At 38.5% G+C, this 25751-nt stretch overlaps 2 protein-coding genes across 6 annotated transcripts in view; one reads left to right on the top strand and one right to left on the bottom strand.

Annotated features, from left to right (window-relative positions):
• TPR (translocated promoter region, nuclear basket protein) overlaps nucleotides 1–8160 on the top strand; it is a 63879-nt gene extending 55719 nt beyond the window's left edge. Inside the window, exons 47-52 of one of the 2 annotated variants that reach the window (XM_015475269.3) lie at nucleotides 256–362; nucleotides 1820–1915; nucleotides 2039–2195; nucleotides 4746–4864; nucleotides 7207–7302; nucleotides 7956–8160. In XM_015475269.3, the coding sequence (XP_015330755.2) occupies nucleotides 256–362; nucleotides 1820–1915; nucleotides 2039–2195; nucleotides 4746–4864; nucleotides 7207–7302; nucleotides 7956–8011 (631 nt within the window). In that variant the 3' untranslated portion in view covers nucleotides 8012–8160. The remainder of the gene's footprint in view (nucleotides 1–255; nucleotides 363–1819; nucleotides 1916–2038; nucleotides 2196–4745; nucleotides 4865–7206; nucleotides 7303–7955) is intronic. The other variant, NM_001205623.1, reaches the window with a different exon arrangement.
• Nucleotides 8107–25096, bottom strand: PRG4 (proteoglycan 4). Of its 4 annotated transcripts, XM_024975998.2 has the most exons (13): nucleotides 25037–25096; nucleotides 24350–24448; nucleotides 21776–21898; nucleotides 20080–20199; nucleotides 17467–17616; nucleotides 16842–16964; nucleotides 12184–15501; nucleotides 11540–11617; nucleotides 10646–10782; nucleotides 10225–10381; nucleotides 9601–9798; nucleotides 9034–9159; nucleotides 8107–8307 (listed from the first exon to the last, which is right to left on the bottom strand). In XM_024975998.2, the coding sequence occupies exons 2-13, from the start codon at nucleotides 24420–24422 to the stop codon at nucleotides 8210–8212; spliced, it is 4701 nt and encodes a 1566-aa protein (XP_024831766.1). In that variant the 5' UTR covers nucleotides 24423–24448; nucleotides 25037–25096; the 3' UTR covers nucleotides 8107–8209. The 4 variants fall into 4 exon arrangements, with proteins under 4 accessions (XP_024831766.1, NP_001421673.1, XP_024831762.1 ...); NM_001434744.1 differs by lacking the exon at nucleotides 25037–25096; XM_024975994.2 differs by lacking the exons at nucleotides 16842–16964; nucleotides 17467–17616.
• Between the last annotated feature and the right edge of the window lie 655 nt (nucleotides 25097–25751).

The raw sequence follows: 25751 nt of genomic DNA, 5'->3' as shown, positions 1-25751 counted from the left end.
AAGTTATTTTTTGTATAAATCATGTTTATATAAATCACATAATATGAATCCCATGATTTATATTATTGCTAAGATCTTGACAACTGACATTTTGAAAATATTTTCATATATGAGAATTTCTTTATCAGTTTTATTTTCAAACTGTTTTCCTACTTTGTTTTTGTTTATTCTTCCTTCTTCCTGTTTTCTTTCCATCATTGCAGTTTAAGCAAGGTAACTTTAAAGGTCATCTTAAATTAGTTTTTGTCTATTTAGTTCTCCACAGGTAGCTGGTGTTCCTAGATTCCGGTTTGGGCCACCTGAAGATATGCCACAAACAAGTTCTAGTCATTCTGATCTTGGCCAACTTGCTTCTCAAGGAGGTAAATAGCTAAATAAAACCTTAGCTCTCTTAGATTTGCATGTATTTGGTAATAAACCATTCTGACATGATTTTTTTTTTAAGTGAACAAGTATTAATTTAAAAAATATGTATATATAAATAATTCTTATCCTAATTAATAGAAAAAGGTATAATATATTTAATACTTATTAAAACACGGCCTTAGATATGTGTTCTGAACAAAATTTTCAGTTCTTTGGGCATAATGACTAACTTTTACATTTGTATCTCTTTTGGCTCCTAGTATAGTATCAAGAATATTTGTTGTGCCCATGAATATACATGGGTACTACCATCCATTTTAAAGTTGTTGGAAGGAATGCAGCATATTTTTTTAGTTTGATGTTTATCATTCCAGTTAAGTTTATAAAACTAGTTAGAGATTTTCCATTAACATTAAAAATTAAAAATGTTAAAAATATGTGGAATAAAATGATATCTAAATTAAGTAATAGCAGTTGGTTACTTGGACATGAATTACACTGTTTCTGGAATTAATTACCTTTTAATCATTGGTTGGCATTCATAGAACACACTGTATTTCTGGGAAGCTGTTACGGTATTTTGTAAATGAATAGGGAATGCATACTGGTCTAATAATAAGCCCAGAACTGAAGAATAATCTGCAGCCCTTATGTAAGTCATGAAATTCATCTTAGTCCCTGGGTGGTTTAGGATGTTAGGTCTAATACTGTTTCCCTCTACCAATATGAAATTGTGAGTTGACTTCAGAGAAATTCAAAGTTTTAATGTGGCTTTATTATAGTACTTCTAAGACTTGGAAGTCAGATCTAAGCTTACATTGGAATGCTACCACTTTACTAGTAACTTTGGGGAAATTAATTAACCGTTGAAATTCAATTTCTTTAGCAAAAAAGACTAATATAAACTTGCAGTTTTGGTGAAGAGTAAATTCAAACATAGTACCTAGTTCATAGTTGGTTACTCAATAAAGTTAGCTTTTATGAAACTATGAGAGCACTTCAGCTGGTCTTTTTCAGGGTACTTAAATTAATGTTGTCTCCATGGTGACTCATTGGTAAAGAATCCTTCTGTCAATAAAGGAGACACAGGTTTGATCCTAGGGTTGGGAAGATCCCCTGGAGAAGGAGATGGCAACCCACTCCAGTATTCTTGTCTGGGAAATCCCATGCACAGGAGTCTGGTGGGCTACAGTCCATAGCGTTGCAAAGAGTCAAACACAACTGAGCAGCTAAACAACAACAAATCAGTGTTAGCTTTAAGGATACACATACATTTAAATGTATTTACATATTTGGGGGATTGACCTTTGCTTATTGTGGCTATTATTATTGGGCTGATTGTGGGCTTCAACAGAGTTATGTGTCTCCACTGATTAGTTTTCTTTCTTTTTGATATCTAGGATGTGGACAGTAATTTTTCCTTTCAATCATTAATGTTCAAAATTGTCTTTAGGTTTGGGAATGTATGAAACACCCCTTTTCCTAGCTCATGAAGAGGAGTCGGGTGGCCGAAGTGTTCCTACTACTCCTCTGCAAGTAGCAGCCCCAGGTAGGTATCAAAGGCAGATCAGTAGATTATGTTTTATTGGTGAAATGGAAACCTGTGATTAAGAATTTAAGGAGACCACAAAGCTGAAGTTTTCATTGCTCTTCTGGTCTTTTCATTTTCAAGTGACCGTATTTACTGAGAGCACCGCCTCCGATGCCTCAGAGCACGCTTCTCAGTCTGTGCCAATGGTGACAACGTCCACTGGTACTTTATCCACAACAAACGAAACAGCAGCAGGTGATGATGGAGATGAAGTATTTGTGGAGGCAGAATCTGAAGGGTAAATGTTTACCTTGTAATTTTTGCATGCTTATACTTGTCAGACTTTTACATTTTTTTGTTCTTTCCTTAAGCCAGAAACAGTCTCTTGAGCTATATTTTCAGTGGCATCCTTTTACAAAAATAAACCAAGCCATATATTTTGGAAAGCCAATTTTTGCACAAAATATTATATTTTAAGACTTAGACATTATTATTACAGAAGAGAGATAACTTTTTAAATGGTTATATTCTTGAAAATTGCATATGATGCATTCTAAGACAAAGTATTCTCTAAAATCACTGGTCCTCTTCCACTAATGTAGCTGCTTGAACTTTTCCCCAAGAAAGAAGTCTTTCTGTGAAAGTTAGGAAATGACTCACTTTTCCATTTAGCAGTGGGCTCTCAAGCAGACCTCACCTATTTTTTATTTATGTGCATTTAGAACTTGGTCTGAAACACTGACTTCTTAAAAATTAGAAATCTTCAAGACCTGACTTAACACATCAGTTATAAACAAAGTTTAGAAAGAAGTATTTCACAACAAATCATCTGAATTTTTTTTTAAACCAAAGGAGGTGGAACAATTTAATAGAAAGAACTCACTGGACAGTGCTTTGGAGAAGTTTAACTTTCAAAGCGGAACCTGATTCTTTATAAAATAAAAATGTTAGACTGCTTCGTAGTCAGAAGCATAGCTAGAAGTAGAACCCAGATTCCTAGGTAGTGCTCAAGTATTGTTTTATTTAGCAACATTTTGTTAGTGTAATTAACAGCGCAACTCTAGTAGATACATAAGAAAAAATGAAGTCTATTGATACACCTCTCACTCAGTGCTGCTTAATTTGAGAAAGTTACACACCCTGCTGAAAATACTAGCTGCCTTTAATTCCATACCATGTATGCAAGTCACTTTATATGTGTCGTTTTTAATCCACACAGTATCTATCACAAAGTTTTGTCCCCATTTTACAAATGAGAAAGCTCAGACTCTGAACATGTTAAAATAACTGGCTTAGACTGTACTTCTCTAGTTTTCAACTGTAGCAGAGTCATAAGAGGTATCTTTCAGGTTCAGTTCAGTTCAGTTGCTCAGTCATGTCCAATTCTTTGTGACTCCATGAACTACAGCACACCAGGCTTCCCTGTCCATCACCAACTCCCAGAGCTTGCTCAAATTCATGTCCATTGAGTCAGTGATGCCATCCAACCATCTTATCTTTTGTGGTCCTCTTCACCTCCTGCCTTCAGTCTTCCTAGCATCAGGGTCTTTTCCAGTGAATCGTTCTTTGCATCAGGTGGCCAAAGTATTGGATTTTGTTTCAGCATCAGTCCTTCCAATGAATATTCAGGACTGATTTCCTTTAGGATTGACTGGTTTGATCTCCTTACTGTCCAGGGTACTCTGAAAAGTCTTTTCCAACACCACAGTTCAAAAGTACCTATTCTTCAGTGCTCAGCTTTCCAACTCTCACATCCATACACGACTACTGAAAAAACCATTGCCTTGACTAGACAGACCTTTGTTGGCAAAGTAATGTCTCTGCTTTTTAATATGCTGTATAGGTTGATCATAGCTTTTCTTCCAAGGAGCAAGCGTCTTTAAATTTTATGGCTGCAGTCACCATCTGCAGTGAGTTTGGAGCCCAAGAAAATAGTCTGTCACTGTTTCCCTTGTTTCCCCATCTATTTGCCGTAAAGTGATGGGACCGGATGCCATGATCTTCCTTTCTTGAATGTTGAGTTTTAAGGCAACTTTTTCACTGTCCTCTTTCACTTTCACCAAGAGGCTCTTTAGTTCTTCACTTGCAGCCATAAGGGTGGTGTCATCAGCATATCTGAGGTTATTGATATTTCTCCTGGCAATCTTGATTCCAGCTTGTGCTTCATCCAGCCTGGCATTTCGCATGATGTAATCTGCGTATAAGTTAAATAAGTAGGGTGACAATATACAGCCTTGATCTTTCAGGTACATGGTTATATGTACTGAAGTTTGCAGATGATAAAAACGGGAGCACATATAAGTTATTCTTATACTCTTAATCTTCCTCACTTGTTTTTTGATGTGCTTTCTCGAATGGGAGAGAGAGATGAACTTACAGCTTTGAGCCAGGAATTCACCTACCCTAGCCTCATCTGGGCTAGAGCCCATGGTGAAACAGTGGTATATTATTAATAGTTGGAACTGTTGTGGATTATTTTAGTATCTAGTTTTGTTGAAAGTTGTTTCGCAATTTATCAAAACCCAGATATTGTTATCTACTGTGAACATCAAGAATGTGAACATCTTTTGTTAAAAAGAAAAAAAAAAACAGCAAAAAAGAGGAAAAAATAAAATTGGAATATGTCCTAGTGAGAAAAGAAGTGAGGAAAAAAAAGGAACTTGAGCTCTCTTTTCCCTTGCCTTTTAAATGTATGGTTACTATTGTTAGAGTCTGAAATTTTGAGTTGGAGGGGACCTCTGGGTTATTTAAATGATAGACTATATCAAAGAAAAGTTTGGGAACAATTTAGGATACATGCTAGAATCAGTTTTGTATTTTCTAATGAATTTTTGTTTTCCTTTCTTAGTATTAGTTCAGAAGCAGGCCTCGAAATTGATAGCCAGCAGGAAGAAGAGCCTGTTCAGGCCTCTGATGAGTCAGATCTTCCTTCCACCAGCCAGGACCCTCCTTCTAGTTCTTCTGTAGGTAAGTCCCTGCTCCAGACTACAACACAGCTTTTACACATCAATCTTGTTTGCAAAAGACACTGTTCTGTTAGTAACAATTGATAATTCTTTTTTCCTTGACTTTTAAAATGCTTCATTTGAAAGGAAATTTTTACTCTATTAAAAAGAACTTTTAATTTGTATTAAAAGAAATTGGTTGTGTCAAAGGTGCCATAGGGGCTGGAGGGATGGATTATTGGGAGAGACGCTAAAGAGTAGTCTCCAGGCCTCTTGCCTGTATTTAAACCAGAGCAATTCCTTTTTTATTTCTTCTAACTGATAAGTTCTACATGAGATTTGGTATGTAGAGTTGAGGGTTGGGAGGCCTGTTGCTTAAAAAGAAATTGAAATTTACTAATGTAAATAGTTTTATAGTTTGGTTTTTCACATTTTTGAAGTTAACTTTGGAAAGGGCTATGGATCTTTCTTACAATAAAAATTATTTCTGCAGTTCCTTTTAAAAAATAATTAATATTTATTGAGCACTTACTTTGTATCAGACAGTATTCTAAGCCCTTTACCTGTATTTATTCATTTAATTCTCATACCACCTAGCATGGTAAGCACATATCTTCATTTCATAGAAATGGGAACTGAGTCACAAAAAGGTTGAATAATTTCCTTCAAAGTCACACAGTAATGGCCAAGCCGGGATGCAAACTCAAGAAGCTTGACTGGAGACTCCACTCTTAAATGGTACACTGAGATAGCTTATTCATCTCAGAGTTTTTAGCTAGGGAATTTCTTTTATTATTAAAGAAATATATCTTCAGTCACCCACTCTTAATTATTTCATTTTAAATTGTTTATAGCAGTAATCTTCAAACTCTGTCATGGACTGTTCAGGTTTTATGGAAGACCTGCTCAGTTACTACTTTTTTCAGTCATGGCACTTGGCTGTCTCAAGACCTCTTCTCCCTTTCTGCTGCTTTTCTATGACACATTAACCCGTTACCTAATATGCCCAGATTCAGATTCTGTATCTGTCTTTTAACAGCTAGTAACTTTAAATCTCTGCTCACTTCATTGTGAAATATGGACATTCATAATTCATCTTGCAATCAGGATTAGAAATAATATATGTAAATTATATAACTCAGTGCTTTGCACACAGGCTCAAATTGTAGCTGTCATAATTATTATCAATATGATAGCATTATGAATAATATAATAATTGAAGTTCTATCCCCCCAGTCATATTCTGATGTCCCATGAGAATTGTCTTTGCTCCACGGGAGGGCACGAGTTATATCTTACCAGAGCTTGCATGAGAAAATACGGTTCTTGTTCCCTTTTACAGTATAATATGAAATGAGGGTGTTAACTAATCCTCCCCATCTGAGCAGTCATCCATGTGGTCAGCAAATATTTAAGTGTCTGCCAAGTGCAAGGCAGTTTTACAGAAGTGTTACTAAAGAAAGTGATATTTAAGGAAAAACCTGAAGGTAAGGGAGCAAAGCTGTGCAGCTCTTCAGGGGAAGGTGTTCCAGGATGAGAAAAAGAGTAGATGCAGAGTCCACAAGGCAACAGTGTGATATGTTCAGGGGTCAGCAAAGAGGCCTGTGTGGCTGAAACATAATCTGGACAGAGAGAATAGCAGGAGGTAATGGGATGGGGGAGGATAGATCTTGTAGCCCATTGTCATTTCTCCGGCTTTCGTGGATATAGCAGGCTTTTGGAGGGCTTCAGACAGTGTCGTGACATGATCTGACTGAACTTAGTATCAGTTTGGCTGCTGTGTAGAGAAGAGACTGAAAGTGAGTAGTGGGCAGCAACAAAGAGAAAGTTTGGAGAATATTGCAGTAATTGAAGGAAAAGACGATGGTGTTTTAGACAGGACAGTGGAATCAAGAATTGTGAGGAGTCAGATTCAGGATATAGATTAAAATTAGAGCTTACAGGATTTGCTAATGCTTGGATTTGGGAATGTCTGGAAAAGGGAGGAGTCAGATATGACTGGTGGTATATTGCAATGGACTGTTGTTTCCTGAAGGATATTGGTAGTTTGTTTTCGCATTGTATTCCCCAGCCTTTTTCTCAGTGTCTGATACATGGATAGGAGCCAAGTAAATATTTATTATTAAATCATAAGAGTTGGGTGAAATGAATCAAAAAGTCAAAAACAATTTTTTTAAAAATTTTTTTAACTTTTTACCTTTTTGTTTGTTAAATTTCCCTTGTTAAAAAACAAACTATTTAAATATAGAAAGCAATGGGCACCTCTGCATTCTATCCATGCATTCACTTAGTAACTAGTTTTTGTCATTTTAACTGCTTTCTTGTTTATTAACTTGCTTTCTTGTATATTAATGCTTTTCTCAGATACTAGCAGTAGTCAGCCGAAGCCTTTCAGACGAGTAAGACTTCAGACAACATTGAGACAAGGTGTCCGTGGTCGCCAGTTTAACAGACAGAGAGGTAAATTTCTAATATGCTGATCACGTGATAGGATGTGCAGTAGTATTAAATGGAATGAGTTTTTTAATCCTTAAGCTTCCAGTGTGTATTTATTTGACTTTTTTTGTTTGTTCTTTAAAATACTCCAGGGGTTGATTAAATAATTACACGTTGAGCTTGTGATATTTACTAATCTATAAGCTTCTTGTAGACAGGTTTGTGTACCATAGGTGTATGATGAATATGTGCTTATATTTTATTTTTACTCATTTCTTCCTTGAATTCAGGGTAAGCTAAAATGTTATAGTGCTATGTAATCACTTGTTACATATACCTTTTATACAGAAGAATAAGGATTTGTGACTTGTTTAGCTAGTCACAAAAGAAAAGTAAAAATGTAAAGAAAAATGTAAAATTTTAATATCTTTGTTTTCTAGTTTAACTATTAGAGATTGCATTCATGTTATAAAACATTAATTGTAATGATGTCCATTGAAGATGTAAAATACCTAACACAGTTTTGTGTCTATATGCTTAGACACTTGATCTTGAAAATTGTTATAATGAATTAGGGTAAGTGAATACTCTAGTTTTCAGCTAACTTCTTAAAATACTCTAGTTTGAGCTAACTTTTTGAAGGATGCATTCAGTTTTATTCTTTTTTTCTCTTATAGGTGTGAGCCATGCAATGGGAGGGAGAGGAGGAATAAATAGAGGAAATATTAATTAAATGTTCTGTAAACTATAATAACTGTGAATAAGATTGTCAGATCTGTTTTAGTGTAATGACTATCGAGTTTAAAAACATTTTTGTATTTAAGTTGGTGTGCTTATCTCAACGTTCTTTATTAATAAAATGTATTTCAGTGTCAACGTTTATCATTCGTTTCTTCATTTTAATTAGTTGGTTCTTCCTTCGCCCATCAGTCTAAGGACAGTTGTACCAGGTATTGGATAAGGTCTGCCCAGAACGAGTAGTAATGGCTCTTGCTGTCCTACTTGGCACGTCGATGTTATAGTATTGATCTAAAAAGAGGAAGGATCACTTTTTCAATTAAAAAGAAAATAAAACACTTAAAAGTAGTTTCTGTTTATTATTATGCTGAAAGAGAGTATTTATCATTTTAATATAAGAAATGTATTAATTTCAACTTTCTGACAAAAAGAAAACCAGCTGCCTAGGCAGACTGACCTTTCACCATCTTTGATTTAAATTATATTTAATTCTGCTTTTTCAGTGTAAGAATTTGAGAAAACCAAGTTAGTTTAAAAAATGATGATTCGTTTGAATTTTATTCTTTAAATACATACTGATGTCATTTATATAGGCAGAACAGCTCATATTTTCATGACTTTTTCAAAGAAAAATACCCCAGGTAATATAATTAATAAAATTAGTTTCTCAGGAACTTCTTTCTGATCTTACAGACTGTGTAATTATATAAATCAATATAACTTTATAGTAAGTAAGGCCTCTATTAAATGCCACTGATAATAAAAGTAAAATATTATTTTCATTAGCAGTTTTAACTCAGTTTAGTGGATGTTTTATTATACTAGGCTTTAATCTCATGAAGGATAGGGCAGAAATGAATTGTAATCCATTCAGTTTAATTGAAAATAAACCAATAATCTAAGCTTTCTCTTCAGAATAATTAGAGTAAGTGATAGAATTTAACTTCTCACCTTTAGTCACCATTGAACACTTGGTTTTGCTTTGATTTTATTCATGTTTCAGAGATAATAACTTACCTTTAGAAAGGGCATAGTAATCATAGCCATCGGGTTTTCTGATGTTGGGCAGTGATATTGCTGAAGTAACCACATTTGGAAGTCCTCTCCACAGTGTACTCACTTTAACTTCATTATGGAGGAAACCTGTAGATGACATTTTAAATGAATTAGATTGAACGGCAATGTACTGTATTGGAAAGAGCAGTTGTTGAGTCAGACAGACACGGGTTTTAACCTTAGTTTGGGAGTAGCTCTCTTACCTTGGGTGAGTTAACTTCGATGCCTCAACTTTTGCTGGCTCTCATATGATACAAATATCTACCTTTTAGGACTATTTTGAGGGTTATAGATTTGAGCTTAATGTTCTTAGTTAGTGGTATTTATTATAATTAATAAGCCTGAATAAATTGTCTTATCCACAAAGAAAAATACGGTATTGATCTTCGGTCATTCATTGAGGCAAATTGATGTTTTACATTAATAAGCTTAAAGTATTAGGGTTATTTGGTCAGAATTTATATTTAATAATCGATGCTATATTACATCTACTTCTTGTGTAAGAATTAACACAGTAAAAAATACTACCTTTGTCTTGATAAGGGACTCTGACGGGTGTGTAGTGAATCCTGATGGTGTGTACTTGAGAAGGTCCTATAGCACGTTCAAATCGACGTCTCCTAACCTGTGCTGTTTCTCCATACACAGAATAGTTTATCGCAGGCCTTCTTCCAGTACACTTTTGGGTGGGTTCCTGTTTGTAAGTGTATTGCTGAACGCTGCCACCTATGATGAATTAGAAAATCACATATAATATGAAAATTAATTTAAATGCCCAAAAGAGGTGGAAAAGAGCTTTTTACAAGGTAGAGGAAACAATGGATGTTTTTTATACAGTATAGTCCAGACATTAATAATGGTTATTAGTCATAAAGCCAACACACTGCATAGTTATATATTTAGCTTTGTTTGAAAATAAATAACATTCTTTATGTAAATGTCCTAAAAACTCATGAAATTGTAATTTGAATGTCAAGAAAGCAAAATACTTCTTACTGCCCTTAATTTATTTTTAATTGAAAATATTTTATTTTAGACATTAAAGATATTTGTTGACAGTAATCCCAGTAATAAATGAAAATATTGAATGAAATTTTCCTGTCAGATCTCTCCTTAAGAGTTTTTTAATTTTGTTAATTATGTAACACATACCTCTCTTGAAAAAATACACGGATTCAGGTCTGCTCTTGTACTGAGCTATTGAGAGGGCTGCCACTATTTTTCCATTCAGTCCTCCAAATCCTTTGGAAATTAGTTTGGGATATCCTGCATCTTTTATATCATTGGTGAAACGCCAGTACTGAGAACCCTGATAATTAAAAAGAGGAAATGATGTGAACAGCTTTTTAAAAAGGTTATAAAGCGAGTAGGGGAAGATTAGAAACTCATTATTAGATTTAAGCATTGGGAGAGTTTTACCTTAGTGAATAATTTGACAGGATTACAAATTAACTTTTTATCAAATTTTAGCGGTAGTTTAAGTATGGAGATCTTTTGAAATGGAAGTTGAACTGATTTATGTTTTCATAATAAAAAGTAACTGCTGATTTCTCTCACAAACCACTTTACTTACCTTAAAGAAGAAAGTTTTTCCTTCACAGTTGCATCTAGTAAAAACAGTATCAATGGGGGAGGGAATGCCCCAAACTTCAGTAATTCTCCGAGGTGGAGGTGGTGGAGTAAATGGAGTCAGCATCCAGAAATAATGACCTAAAATTGAAAGTGGTCATCAGCCTACAAGCTGAATGAAGACTGAAACCTACCCCAGAAGAAATCAAAATCAAATCTTTTAAAAATAGTTTATCATAAACAGATGGAATGTGTTGACAAGCATTCTGTGATGATTAGTCAGAATTGTGAGTACCAAATGCAGGCGACAGTATTTGAACATTTCTGAGAATAGATGTTTCTCAAGTCTGAAATTTAGCATGACAAAATTTTTAGTTTCCCAGTTTCTCTAGAAAGGGCCTTCTAGCTTTGATTTACAGAAAGTCATTTAATCTCTCAATTTATTTATCTGTTAGAATTAAGTAGTTATAATTAAATAACTTAGTTGTGTTTGTTACTTTATTCCCTAGTGGCTTAGATGGTCAGCCATCTGTCTGCAATGTCAGAGACCCAGGTTTGATCCCTGGGTCAGGAAGATCCCCTGGAGAAGGGAATGGCAACCCACTCCAGTACTCTTGCCTGGAAAATCCCATGGACAGAGGAGCCTGGTGGGCTACAGTCCATGGGGTTGCAAAGAGTCAAACACAACTGAGCAACTAACATACTTTCACTATGTCTTAACTTTTTTAATCCAATACTTTAGTATTTACCCTCAAGTCCTTATAATAAGTATGTGAGGTAAGTTTATCAGTCAGGTTTCCCTCCAGGAAGCTCAGTTCACATCTGTACTCTCCCATGACTCATTATGAATACCAAGAACAAAACAAGGAGCAGAAAAAGAAATGTGTACAAAACTCACCTCGAAATGCAACTAATGTCCCATTACGCAAAGTAGTCAGTCCATCTACTGGCCTACCGTTGCATAGATTAGTTTCATCTGAAACAAATTAACACAAATTAAGCCAACATAAAAATGAGAAGAGGGTTCCACTCTTTTCAAATCTTCCCATTAGGTTCTCTTTCCTCTGTTCACCCTTTCCTAAGCTCTTGAAGAGTACGTGTTTGAGGTACATGTATTTCAGAGGTTAAAAAAAGTGATACTGTTCATAGTTTTACTTAAAGGTGATATTAACTCAAAAAAGTATATAAACATATATTATGAACTGGAATGGATCAGGGTACCTGATCTTCATGTAAATTTGACTTTACTTCATGTAAAGTCTCAATGTGAAATTTTGTTTCTTAGTTCTGATTGCCCTGTGGAATTGGTTTGGCAAAAAATATTGCAGATTCTTGTAACCCTAGGTTATTATTTGATTTTCCAAACACCAAATAAACTTATTTGATTACTCCTCTGCTTACCTGTAGAGAAGATGTAAAATTTCACAAGGTAAGTTCAGGGTTCTAAATATATATCAGTAGACTAATACTAAATCAGGGCATCGGGTTCAGAAAGATTTAACATTGCCAATTTTAAACATGAAAGTAACTGATTGATATTACCTGAAAACATGGGGTTGATGCCGAAGCCTTGACTGGGTCCTCTCACTATGATTTCAGTGCCTGGAATCACTATAGGAGTTAGCACAGGGGGCCTGAAAATCATGTGAGGTTTTTCTCCTTCAGCAGCATCTCCATCCTCATTCTCTGGGTTTACGTCAATTATTTCTGAGTTGGGGGTTGGGGTAGGCCTGGTGGTGGTTTGGAGCATGGCTTCTGGTAAAGAGGTAGGAGTCGGTTCAGGCATTGCTGATGTCGTCGTCTTTGGGGGCGTTGGCGTAGTCTTTGGTTTTCTCACTCTAGGTGTTCTTGGCTTTTTGGTCGAAGTGGGCTTTTTGGGTGCTTTGGTTGGTTTCTGCGGTTTAGGAGTTGTCACTTGAGAATTAGTAGCTCTGCCTTTTGGTACAGCTGTGGTTTTTTCAGGTTTGTTCTTAGTCTTTTCGGTCGTCTTCTTTGTTGCAGTCATTACTTTAGGTGCAAGAGTTGCTTTAGGAGTAATTTTGGATGACGTGGTATCTTTGGTTGTGGTAGATGTTACATCTGTGGTTGTACTTGGTATTTTCGATTCAGTAGTCTTTTCTGTTTTAGTTGCTGCCTCTGTTATAATCTTAGCTACAGCTGTTGTAATTTCAGGTGTAGAATATATGTCTTTTTCTGTGGACTTGTCTTTAACTGTTGTAGTTATTTCAGGTTTGTTCACTTTAGGACCCTTGATTGTGGGTACTGCAGGTTCCTTGGGACTGTTTTCAAGAGCCTTTGGTGTGGGTTCTATAGGAGGTTGAGGAGTTGATTCAGCAGGGCTCTTCAGAGTAGTGGAAGGCTCCACGGTGGTAGTTGAAGTAGAGGCCTCTGAGGTGGTTGGAGCAGGGATATCAGGAGAACTTGGAGCAAGTGTCTCAGGAGAATTTGGAGTGGGCTCCTTGGGTTCAGCAGGAGCTGGCTCCTTGGGTTCAGCGGGAGCAGGCTCCTTGGGATCGGTCGGAGCAGGCTCCTTGGGGGTGGTAGTGGGAGCAGGCTCCTTGGTGGTGGTAGTGGGTGCAGGCTCCTTGGGGCTGGTGGGTGCAGGCTCCTTGGGTTCAGCGGGAGCAGGCTCCTTGGTGGTGGTAGTGGGTGCAGGCTCCTTGGGGCTGGTGGGTGCAGGCTCCTTGGGTTCAGCGGGAGCAGGCTCCTTGGTGGTGGTAGTGGGTGCAGGCTCCTTGGGGCTGGTGGGTGCAGGCTCCTTGGGTTCAGCGGGAGCAGGCTCCTTGGGATCGGTCGGAGCAGGCTCCTTGGGGGTGGTAGTGGGTGCAGGCTCCTTGGTGGTGGTAGTGGGTGCAGGCTCCTTGGAGCTGGTGGGTGCAGGCTCCTTGGGTTCAGCGGGAGCAGGCTCCTTGGGATCGGTGGGAGCAGGCTCCTTGGGGGTGGTAGTGGGTGCAGGCTCCTTGGGGCTGGTGGGTGCAGGCTCCTTGGGGCTGGTGGGAGCAGGTTCCTTGGGGCTGGTGGGAGCAGGCTCTTTGGGGGTGGTGGTGGGTGTAGGCTCCTTGTGGGTGGTGGGAGCAGGCTCTTTGGGGGTGGTGGGTGCAGGTTCCTTGGGGATGGTGGGTGCAGGCTCCTTGGTGGTGGTAGTGGGTGCAGGCTCCTTGGTGGTGGGTTCAGGCTCCTTGGTGGTGGGTGCAGGCTCCTTGGGGGTGGTGGTGGGAGCAGGCTCCTTGGGAGTAGTGGGAGTAGGCTCCTTGGGGGTGGTGGGAGCAGGCTCCTTGGGGGTGGTGGGAGCAGGCTCCTTGGGGGTGGTGGGAGTAGGCTCCTTGGGGGTGGTGGGAGCAGGCTCCTTGGGGGTGGTGGGAGCAGGCTCCTTGGGGGTGGTGGGAGCAGGCTGCTTGAGGGTGGTGGGTTCAGGCTCCTTGGTGGTGGGTGCAGGCTCCTTGGGGGTGGTGGGTGCAGGCTCCTTGGGGGTGGTAGTGGGTGCAGGCTCCTTGGTGGTGGGTTCAGGCTCCTTGGTGGTGGGTGCAGGCTCCTTGGTGGTGGGTGCAGGCTCCTTGGGGGTGGTGGGTGCAGGCTCCTTGGGGGTGGTGGGAGCAGGCTGCTTGGGGGTGGTGGGAGCAGGCTGCTTGGGGGTGGTGGGTGCAGGCTCCTTGGTGGTGGGTGCAGTCTCCTTGGGGGTGGTGGGTGCAGGCTCCTTGGGGGTGGTGGGAGCAGGCTGCTTGGGGGTGGTGGGTTCAGGCTCCTTGGTGGTGGGTTCAGGCTCCTTGGTGGTGGATTCAGGCTCCTTGGTGGTGGGTGCAGGCTCCTTGGGGGTGGTGGGTGCAGGCTCCTTGGGGGTGGTGGGAGCAGGCTCCTTGGGGGTGGTGGGAGCAGGCTCCTTGGGGGTGGTGGGAGCAGGCTCCTTGGGGGTGGGTGCAGTCTCCTTAGGGGTGGTGGGTGCAGGCTCCTTGGGGGTGGTGGGAGCAGGCTGCTTGGGGGTGGTGGGTTCAGGCTCCTTGGTGGTGGGTGCAGGCTCCTTGGGGGTGGTGGGTGCAGGCTCCTTGGGGGTGGTGGGAGCAGGCTCCTTGGGGGTGGTGGGAGCAGGCTCCTTGGTGGTGGGTGCAGTCTCCTTAGAGGTGGTGGGTGCAGGCTGCTTGGGGGTGGTGGGAGCAGGCTGCTTGGGGGTGGTGGGTTCAGGCTCCTTGGTGGTGGGTGCAGTCTCCTTAGGGGTGGTGGGTGCAGGCTCCTTGGGGGTGGTGGGAGCAGGCTGCTTGGGGGTGGTGGGTTCAGGCTCCTTGGTGGTGGGTTCAGGCTCCTTGGTGGTGGGTGCAGTCTCCTTAGGGGTGGTGGGTGCAGGCTTCTTTGGGGTGGTGGAAGCAGGCTCCTTGGTGGTGGTGGTGAGAGCAGGCTCCTTGGTGGTGGGAGCAGGCTCCTTGGGGGTGGTGGGTGTAGGGGATCTGGTTATAGTTTCAGCTTTGGGTGTAGATATAGCAGGAACTTCAGGTGTGGGTGCAAGACCTTTAGTAGATGTATTCTCTGCAGTTCGTGTCTCTTTAGCTGAAGTTGTCTTCTCTTTTGCGCTAGTGGAAGTCGGTTTATTTGTTGTAGAAGTCTCTTTAGTTTCAACTGTTGTCTCTCTGTTGACTGTCGAAGGTATCTCTTTAGTTGTATCAGAATTAGGTGGAAGACTGGGCTTAGGAAGTGTTGGTTTTACTGTTGTAATCTTGGGAGTTGTGGTCACTTTATTACGTTGTGTGGTGGGAATGTTAGGAGTTGGGGTGAGCTTGAAATCACCATTATCCAGTCCACTTCCATCTTCATCTATAACTGGTGGTTCTGGGGTAGGTTTATTTTTAGGAGTTCTTTTCTTCTTATCTTTTACTAGAGAAAAAAAAATATCATTTTATTTTTGTGACATAAAGATGCCATGCTTATCATTGACTGGCTGTGTGTGTCTAGGCAAATTGCTAATCTCTAACATGTCTATTGATTTACTGTAAAATGGTAAATACTATTTTACTGGACTATTTTAGGGAATGAGTGAGATAAGGGATGAAAAATATAAAACTCAATACAATTAATACATGGAAGCAAGTGGCAACTTGGAAATTGTTAATATGATCAATAACACTAATTCAACTCTCATAGCAATGTTCTTTGCCCTCCCTTTCTTAGCTCTTCTTATTCCTTATTGCTCATTGCCCCTTTACTAGAAACCTAGTTCCAGTAGATCCACTGAACCAATTGCCTCAGAAACCTCTATAACTGCATCCGAGGAATCTGTTCCAGTCACCCCCAAGCTTCCAGCTTGGCCCTGCTTCCATGCACATGGCTTTGAACTTCCTTCTTTTCTCTGTCTGTCTAAACTCAGCGGTCTCAGGGGATTCAGAGAGGGAGATTAGGATACCATGGCAGGAAAAGGACCCTATTTAACAGGACTTCCCATAGCAGCCACCCCACAGGTGAACCACAGAGCCCAAGAGGCACATCACTTAGATGAGTTCTGCTTATCAAACAATTCTATTAATGCTCAGAGATTAAATATCTTGCTATTCAGCTAGAAAGAAGGCTTCAGGGGAAATAACCACCCAGGAAATAGAATTCTTCAAAACTCCAGTATCCAAAATCTGCCATTTCCTGGAGAATGAGAATATATTTTAGAAATTCAGGAAATTATTTTTAAAAAGCAGAATAAACAAAATTTCTCTTTAGGAGGTAATCGCCAATTCGGTAGTATGTCCTTTACTACAGAAAAATCAGATATGACATAATTAGAAAAATAATAAAGAAGATCCATAAAATGTGAATAAGAATAATATTGCCTTTCAGGAGTATATGAGAATTTAATGGATTAAAGTTTCAAAATACTTAAGGAAGAATATAAATGTTCTTTATAGGGAAGGAGAAATGAAACCGCAAGATAGAGAAATGCCATCAGGTAGAGGGGAACTGAAATAGAAAACCATTAGTAATCATCTCTGATGCCATCCTATGGTTCTGCAGTTGCTGCTCTCGTCTTCTTTGGCTTTACAGAGTGGTGTCTTAGCTGCTTGGCTCTAATTTCCTATAAGAAATTTTCATGAATATCTTTTAATATTTATGAAGTTACACCCCCCTTAATATTGAAATGTCCTCAAATCATTCTCCCACACACGTTACTTTTAGATAATTATTGTTCACATGGCATTGATATAGTCATTGATCTTTATCAATGCTCAAACCTTTGGGTTTCTTCTTTAATTCTCTATTAGCAGCTGAATTTTTGGAAGACTTGATTTTCCGAATAGTTGAAGAGGAAGAGGAAGAGGAGGAGGAAGACTCTTGATTTTCAGAAACAGAATGTTCTATAAATCAAATAAAAAAGTTGATCACACCAACTGTGATTTAAAGCAAAAAAGAACTGCCAGTCCAAATACAACAAAAAATGCTGTTTATTGATCTACACATGTCATATTCTGCTTTTATCAGTAAAATGAGCAACTGCTCTTATAAATGTCAGTTAAAAGCAAGGCACCTGATCTTGTCACAGATACTAGAGTATAACTATTCAATATATAACTTTCACTAACTTTCTTATATCCCACAGAATCAAATCGTTCTACAAAGAAAATCATGGACTCTTTTTTTAAAACAGTAAGTCTTGTTTCTTCTGATTATTTTAATCTAGTCCTGTACAGTTTGGTAAATAAGAAAAATAACTTTGGCTTGAACTTTGACTTAAAAAGTGTGATGAGCCTTTAATGACTCAGAAGATCACCTTATTCTATGAAGAGTTCATAGAAGTAGTCCAGCTACAGGTTGTTTCATCTTAGAAACAACCTTTGGTTACGTCTGTCATCTTCCTACCTTCTGTTATTTCCTCTGATTCTATAACTTTCTTAATCTTCTTCTTGTTTGGTGATTTGGGTGAACGTTTGGTTGTTGACTTGATGGTCTGAGATGCTCCTGGAGGTGGAGGTGCAGTCTTTGGAGGAGGTGGTGTTGTGGGGTTATGCACTGAGGCCAAGCAAGACAGGTCGGTTAACATCTTGTTCACATTCATCAGCAACTCTTAACTGTGAAAGGCACAGATGCCATCTGGCTTCAAGAGTAGATGCTGCTGAAAACCAGTGCAGGCAAGCTCTCAGCCCAGCACTAACTACTCCAAACTAATGAATTCTGAGAATGCATTGCTATTAAAAAAAAAAAAAAAAAATCTATTCTCAAATCACTGTAAGTTATGACTTGGAGCAAAGGCTCAGGAGTCAGAAGACCTGAATTCCAGTTCTAGACCTGCAAGGCTCTGCTGTTGACCTTGGGCAAATGGGCAAGCCCTCTTGAATCACCCTGCCTGCAAACTGACATGTTTTTTCCTAGATGATTTCCAGAGGTGTTTGCCTGCCTAAAAAATGCTGAACTCTACATGCTGCATCCTTTATGCCAGTCTTCTGTGATATAAAAATAATCCCTGCATGTGGTTGACAGATATGCTCTCAAGAAGAAAAATATAAAAATTACATTTTCCTGTTGTCATATTCATTTAAATCAAATGATACCAATTTACCTTTTTTTTTAATTACAAAAGTTCTATATTAATATTTACCCCTGGAAGAATTTCACACTTTCGTATCATGCTTTCCTCAAAATGCATTGCCCTTCTCCAAGATAAAATAGCTTAATGGTTTGGCATGTATCGTTTTAACCTTTTATTGCCCCTGCTCTTTGCCCCTTCTCATGCCTAGAAGAGAAGACATGGAACATGTTTTGATCATTAGGAACCAGAAGAAAAGAAGAGGGACTTCTGAAAGATAAGAAAGCAGAGAACAGGGAGAGAGGAGGCCCCCTGCATGGAGGAGAGTGGTGATGAATCCTGCTACTCTTACTGAACTTCTCCTCCAAACTGTTTGTAATTTCCATGAAATGACCACCATAATGTTCCTGCTTTCTCCTCCCATCCCACAAAAATGCCAGGTACCACAACTTGAGAAAAAGGTTTTTTCACATTCTAATGATCTTGAGCAAACTATGTAACCTCTTGGACTGTTTTCTCATCCACATTCACAGGTGCTTGACTGCTTCAGTTCTCGAACTGTTAGGACTTTGGGACATATAGATGCTTATAAGCAGTATCTATAGCAATCTTAAAATGACTAAATGGTGAGTTGCAAGATAGTTTGGGTGTTTTTTGTTTTTTTTTTAAGAAAATGCTGAAGCTCTAATTTACGCCTCTATTTTCATTTAGACCCTGACCATCTCTGAATTTTGTGAATGAAGCACTACCTTCATCAATTTTTTTTTCATTGAGTTTTACATACACCTCAAGTAATCTGACCTGCCCCTGGTGGCATAAACTATTGCCTCTATTAATATGGTTCTCTCAATGATTGATCATTCTCTAATCATCTTCCCTCCCGATCCATCCTCTGCCCAAAATAAATTCTTAGTTTTTTGTCTCACAGCCAAAACAATTATCAGAGTGATGAATGAATAAGAAGGTCATCTCATAGGTCCATCTGAAAGCTGCAGGAACTCTGCACTTGGAGATTTTAATTACAAGGGTGTTGTCTCCATTATTTTTGGAATGCTTTCCAATGAAAACATTGAAGAGTTAAGAAATGTTCCTCCACTATGCTGATTAATAGTTTTCCACCCTATTTCTTCACTGTTTGAAAGAAGCAGAAGATGCAACCTTGTTTAAATAAAATGATAAGATTATGCAAGCAGTACTTATTTTCACTTTTACTCTACAGATATTTTAACAGTTGGATTTGAGAGCAGACACTTGGTAAAAGAAAGGAATCAATTATTTAAATACATTTTCGTAAATCTTTTTTCTTTTGGTAAATCTAGAGGGTTTTATTAAGCTCTCAGAGTACTCCTTCAGGACCTATAATCAGAGAAGAGGATTTTAAAATGGAACTACCTTTTTGTATTGACCCCTTCATATACAGGCATTTAGATAGAGACTATTGAGGAGACTGTAGAGAGGGGAGAGGAACACAGTAGACACTTAACTTCTTGGTTTGCTTATCAATTTAGTGCTTTAAACTGACTCCTAAATTTAGTAGTTCAGAGAAGTAAATTCTGTCCTCAGATATACACTCAAGAACACTGAGAGCAAAAGCACAGATAGCTCAAAGCACAGTTGACTTTTTGAGGTCAGCACAATGGGATTAGACAAGAAATCATCAACTGAGCTGGATACTGTTGACTTAACCTGCAGTTGAACGGCACCTGGAAGAGAAAAGCACCGATACTCGGCCCCTATCTCTGTTACTCTTGTGCTCCTGGAACCTGGCTGAGCCAGGGAGTGATAGGAGGAAGCATTCCTTCTTTAATTCATCGCAGTGAAACAAAGAGCTTACACGTTAGTAAAATCAAGACCTGAGATGGACCATGTGTTAGACATTATCTGTGGTGCTAGGGTGGGTGCACACATCTGGCTGTTCTGAGAAGCACTGATGGTAATGGGATGCTTACCTGCTTCACAAAAAGTGCCATAATCGGAACAGCACTTGCCATACTTCTTGCAGTCTGAGTCGCAGTCACACTCCCTCCCTCTTGCAAAGGTTTCGAAGCAGCGGCCTTTACAGGAAAGCTCTACCCAGAGCAAAGCAAAACATGGGTTATTGGTTGTGCGATCCATCATGCCTATGTATTGATTAACCATTTCCACCTTATGGCTGACTAGAGCTTCAAAAGTGCATAGCTAAGTCTTCTTTGGAATTTGGGAAATGGTTGGTGTCCCAAATGAAGACAGCTGAAGTCAAGAAAGAAATCTGGAGGCTTAGGGAAAATTTTCTTGCCCTTCAAGGCTCCAAGAGACATCCCAATGCTGTCTGAGTCATTTCATGTATGGACAATGGAAAACTGAGAAATGTCTAAAGAGGTAAGCATCCTTCATATGAATTCCCCCATCCTCTCCTCACACCATTACTTTCCAAATGGATTTTTTAATTGATCATACATATTCTATAACAATATATCCTAAAGAGTTGACTTAAATAGGTCACTGCTGCTGCTGCTGCTACTAAGTCGCTTCAGTTGTGTCCGACTCTGTGCGACCCCACAGATGGCAGCCCACCAGGCTCTGCCGTCCCTGGGATTCTCCAGGCAAGAACACTGGAGTGGGTTGCCATTTCCTTCTCCAATGCATGAAAGTGAAAAGTGAAAGGGAAGTCACTCAGTCGTGTCCGACTCTTAGCGACCCCATGGACTGCAGCCCATCAGACTTCTCCATCCATGGGATTTTCCAGGCAAGAGTACTGGAGTGGGGTGCCATTGCCTTCTCTGAATAGGTCACTAGTTAGGCTCAAAAATTATTCAGAATGCACCTTTATTGTGACAAACTGGCATGGTATAGAGCTCAAAGATGTCAGCCCAATCCTTTGGTATGGACTATATAAGAGAAGTCTGCTTATTTTCCCCAAGAGCCTTGGTTAAAGCCACAGTGATTTACACAGACATATTTGAAATAATTACCTTACACAATAAATAAATTGTACAACAATATATTTACCAACTTCACATGCAAATTCTAAAGCAGACATAACTTTGAGCCACCTTAATAATTTTCATAAATATGAAATTTTTGCACATTAACAACAAAATGGTCCAAAATATGTTTAAGTGAAATATCATAATTCAAAATTACACCCTTTGGTTTTAACTGAAATTCATCATTAAATACTCATCATTAAACACTGTAAAGTACCTTTTTTTAGGTAACCTAGAAACATATTAATATCAAAAAGTCAAACAGTAAGCAAAATTATTTTATTTCCATGAACCTCTTTGATGAAGCTATTGAAGGGCTCCATCACTAAGTAATTACCTCTCTGGTTAACAGCAAAGAATTACTACTTTTACTTAATGACTCCTGAGTCACAATATTAAGTCTCTATTTAAAACAAGAGATGATACTTGGCAGTAGTCAATAGCCTTGTGCAAGTGACAGGTTTCCAGGTTCCCCTTACCCTCCCGCTATGGTCGCAGCTTTGACGTCATCCTCAGGCACAGCAGCACACTGCACAGCACACACATTTACGCAAGGGAAGGGAGAAAGGCGCTTCAGCACAAAGGCGTGAAACAGTCTGACAACAGCACTGCAAGGGGTGCAAGGGGACTCTCACAGGACATGAGCTTGACAAAGGAGACACCAGCTCTCAGGACTTACCCACAGTGCATTCCTTCTTGAAGTCAGGGCAGCACTCCGTGTAGTGTTGACAGTTATAGTCACAGTTGCAGATGGCATCTCTAGAATACCCTTCCCCACATCTCCCTGCACAGCTTGATAAATCTAAAATCATACAATACTAGCATGAACATGGCCAAATGACTTTATATAAAGAAGAGGTCTAAGGAGAAGGACTAAGCCTCTTGGTGATGGAGAATTTTATCCATTGGAAAAGGTTGGGAATGATGGTTTGTGATGGGTCCCAGCGACCTTTGCTTCCTCCTAGGTGACCATGACCCTGCCTCTTTAGTCATTACTGGACTGAGAACATAAATACACCTTTGAAAACCAGGCTGAGCAATGGCTTTGCACAAAGAGGGTGCTCTTCCTGGGGGAGGGCTGGCAGCTACAATTCTACTAATGCTGCCATTTCCCGAGCATCTCTGCGCTGGTCACTGAGTCATACGTTATCTCTAACGCTTATGAAATGTTGCCAAGAGAGTTTCAGTAGTCTCTTTTTCAGAGATAAGAAAGCTGAAACTCAGAAATTTTAGGAACTTGCTCAAGGGCACCCAGTTAGTTAGTAGTTCCAGCATATATGTATTACAGGTCAGTGAACACCTATCAATCATTCATATCGACCTCTTTCACTCTTAGAAATATCCTGATTTGTATAACAAAGTGTATGGTCATCCTAAGTAAACAGCCCACCTAGAATTTGAACCCTCATATATCTGAATCCAAAACCCAAACTTTCCCCACCCAATCCCATCGCCTCTCATTCCTGACGATGCATTTACAGCAAGCTGGCTATGCCAGCACGAATGTTCCTATACTCCTGCTCCTTTCGCTGGTAGGGATAACTGGGGTCTATAAATGTGGGGAGAAGTCAGAGGCCTTCAACCACTGCTAAAGAGAGTACAAAATAGGTAATTCTTGAAAAGCATCTGAGCATGAATATAAAAATCATGAACAGAATTATTTTAGATAAAATAAAAGCATAATTATCCTTACATATATATTTTTTTAAATCATTTGGAAACACCATGAAAACCTCCCTGAGAAATAACCACAGAAATGTAACAACTGAATCCATCCATGGAATAGAGACTGGCAGGTGCAATGTTCTGAATCCACAGAGGGATGTTGAAGCACTGAAAAAATCTCAAAATAATGAATCCAGGAAAATTAAAGTCTTACTATGCAAGTAAAACAGTGAACATTAGGACAACTTTCAGAACTTTTTACATACATATGTGTACAATGCATACAAAAATGCATATCATATATAGTGTATGTATATAAATACATATATTATATATACGGAAAAAAGAACGGGAAGAGATTGAGAAGGCAAGAAAAGCAGACAAGACAACATCAAAAGGTTATTCTTTTACAACTAGCAGATTTCTGAAATAGGAAGTCAATTATTTTTATAGGAAATACTCATTTCCATAGATTTAATGAATGCCCTAGTTTAATTGATATTGATTTTAACAACTAGTTTTAAATTCATTTAATTAAAGGAGTAAAATTTGTGACCCACCAATAGTATTATGAAGGAGAAGTGACTTAGGAAATGCACCCGTGTTATGAACCTTGTAATATTATTCTGAGAGAGCAGAAGAGCTTGGAGACACCAGAGTACTCATCATTCCTGATTAAATATTTATATTTGCTCTCATGAGTTTTTCCACCTTACCTAAGCGATTCTGAAACTATGTCCATGCAGGCAGGTATCTCACATGCTCAGTTTATTTAATCATTTTACTGAAAGTGTCTACCTTACAAGAGTAATTTTGCCATAACAGTTATATACCTTGATTTTTCTTCTCTCATATTTTGCTTATCAAAGGAAAAAAAGGGAAACAAAAATCCAAAGCTTGGTGTGATTGTTAAGTAATCTATTTTATGATGCTAGAGAATTCTGTTAAGGTGATTACACTGCACGTACCTTAACATTTTCTAAAAATGAATAATAAGAACTGTTCTTACAGGACTATTTTTGGAGGGCCGTGAATGGTTCAATGTTGTAAAATGACATCCACACCTGTGTAAATTCCTATCTGAATAGTCCTTGAAAGAAGGCACATTTTCAAGATTACTAAAATGCCCTTTGAAACATAAATATTCATTGTAGTGTATTTATATCAACATGATGCCAACATAAGCTATTGATAATTTATTTGATATAAAAGATTAGTTGAATTTCTTTGTAAACGTAGGAAAAAATCATATGCTGTTTAAATATTGTTCATTTCAGTTAATCTGATGATATATCATTCCAACATAATTTTATTGTGTGTCTTGTGTTTTTTAAACCTTTGGGAGAACCATAGAAACAATAAGTACAAAAACTACTCTATTGAAAAGCTCAAAACTTCTACAAAGATTTCATAATACAAAATGCTTATAAATATGCTACATAGTCTTTACCTACTTTTAAGGTTTTACTATACATTAAACTCAGACAAATATCATTTTTAGAAAGTTATTTCTTTTGTTGACCTAAAAGTCAGAACTGAACAATTAGCAATCTCTGTCAAATAAAAGTGTTTTTGACAGTTAAGGTACCTTGAGAAGAAGCTTGCTGAATCAAGAAAACAGAAAACAGCAGCAAGTAAATGGGAAGTATTTTCCACTCCATGGCTGTTTTCAGGTACTGAGCCCTCGCTGAAAAGAAAATAAAAGTATTAGAAACGCCTCTTGGATCTCACCACTAATTTATGCTTGTATTACAGCATTTCAATAATTTCAAAATTCAATTTAATGATAAAAAAAACTTTCCCATTCTTAAAGCAAGACTTTTAAAAATAACCAGCCTTAATTCATTGTAAATACTTGACCATTAGATTTAATCTTATACAGAAAAAAAAAAATCATCAAATCACCATCTCAACCACATTACTGACCATTTTAATACTTTAGAATCTCCCAAATAGAAAAAAAGACTTATCTTAAAACTCTATTCAAATTATAGCATGTTCTTAAAGTACAAGGTTTAAATCCTATATTGAAGGGAAAAAATAAGTAACCAGCTTTAGTAAAATTTAATTTAACAGTTATCATTCCAACATTCTCTTAACTCTCAATATAAATTCATAAGCCTCCGGCAGGTGTATTGCATAAATGTGATTCTTTTCTAAACTCTCCAACTACTATCCTTATAAATCTTTTCAAGCACCTTTAATAAACTTTTAATAAATCCTTATTGAATTGAAAACATATAACTCCATGAAGCAAGTTAACTGTGACACTTACCCGTAAAAGGAGAGGTGAATTTCTCCAATGTCCAATGCTCTTATATACCGGAGCAAATATGTTAGGATGAACCAATTAGTCCAAAGGTTAGACAGAATCAACAGTGACAACCTATGAAATCAAACTTTCCTCATTTATTGGAACAGGTCCCAGACAACCAGACTTAAGTAACATCTGGAAAACACTTCCGTTAATAAAAATGACTACTACAAATTTAGCTTTATTGGCCCAAACACACTTCTAATTTCTAAGTGAAGTGAACAAATTGTTCTGTGAGATGGTAAATTGCTTGGCAGGCTTTGACTAGTGCAACAACTTTAAAATAGTCAAATGCTGGTATCATTTCTTTTTTTTTTCTTTTTCCAGTTAACCCAGCAAAGAGTGTTTTTGAAACTTTATCTAGTTTCAGCTTATGGCATAAGTTTTCTGAACTAATACATTCAAATGTTTAATTCTTTTCCTGAGTATTTTCATTTTCACTGAGCACAGAAAATATGCTTTCAGTTACCTATTAGGTGGATGATTTTCACTGTGGATTTTATATCTTCCTTTACTATGTAAAAACCTGCTTAAAAACTATATTGATGTCTCCCTTAACACCTTTATTTAAGCCCAGTAATGTTTGGAAAAGGTCTTTTTACTTATTCATGTAGCTTCCTTGTCACAGAGAAAATGTGAACCATCAGCCTCCCAGAGTTGGGTCAGCTAGCTCAAG

This window comes from Bos taurus, chromosome 16 (assembly GCF_002263795.3).
Source record: "Bos taurus isolate L1 Dominette 01449 registration number 42190680 breed Hereford chromosome 16, ARS-UCD2.0, whole genome shotgun sequence".
Classification (NCBI taxonomy): Eukaryota; Metazoa; Chordata; class Mammalia; order Artiodactyla; family Bovidae; genus Bos; species Bos taurus.
This window is presented reverse-complemented; position numbering and strand designations above follow the sequence as displayed.

Bases quoted from the DNA above. Each gene is read 5' to 3' on its own strand.
- PRG4 (XM_024975998.2), bottom strand. From the start codon at position 24,422: ATGGAGTGGAAAATACTTCCCATTTACTTGCTGCTGTTTTCTGTTTTC. The intron at 16,965-17,466 runs GTAGGAAGATGA...TTTGATTTATAG, and splicing joins ATCAGAGGAAATAACAGAAG to AACATTCTGTTTCTGAAAAT. The intron at 11,618-12,183 runs GTAATATCAATC...AATTTGTTTCAG, and splicing joins CATCAACCCCATGTTTTCAG to ATGAAACTAATCTATGCAAC.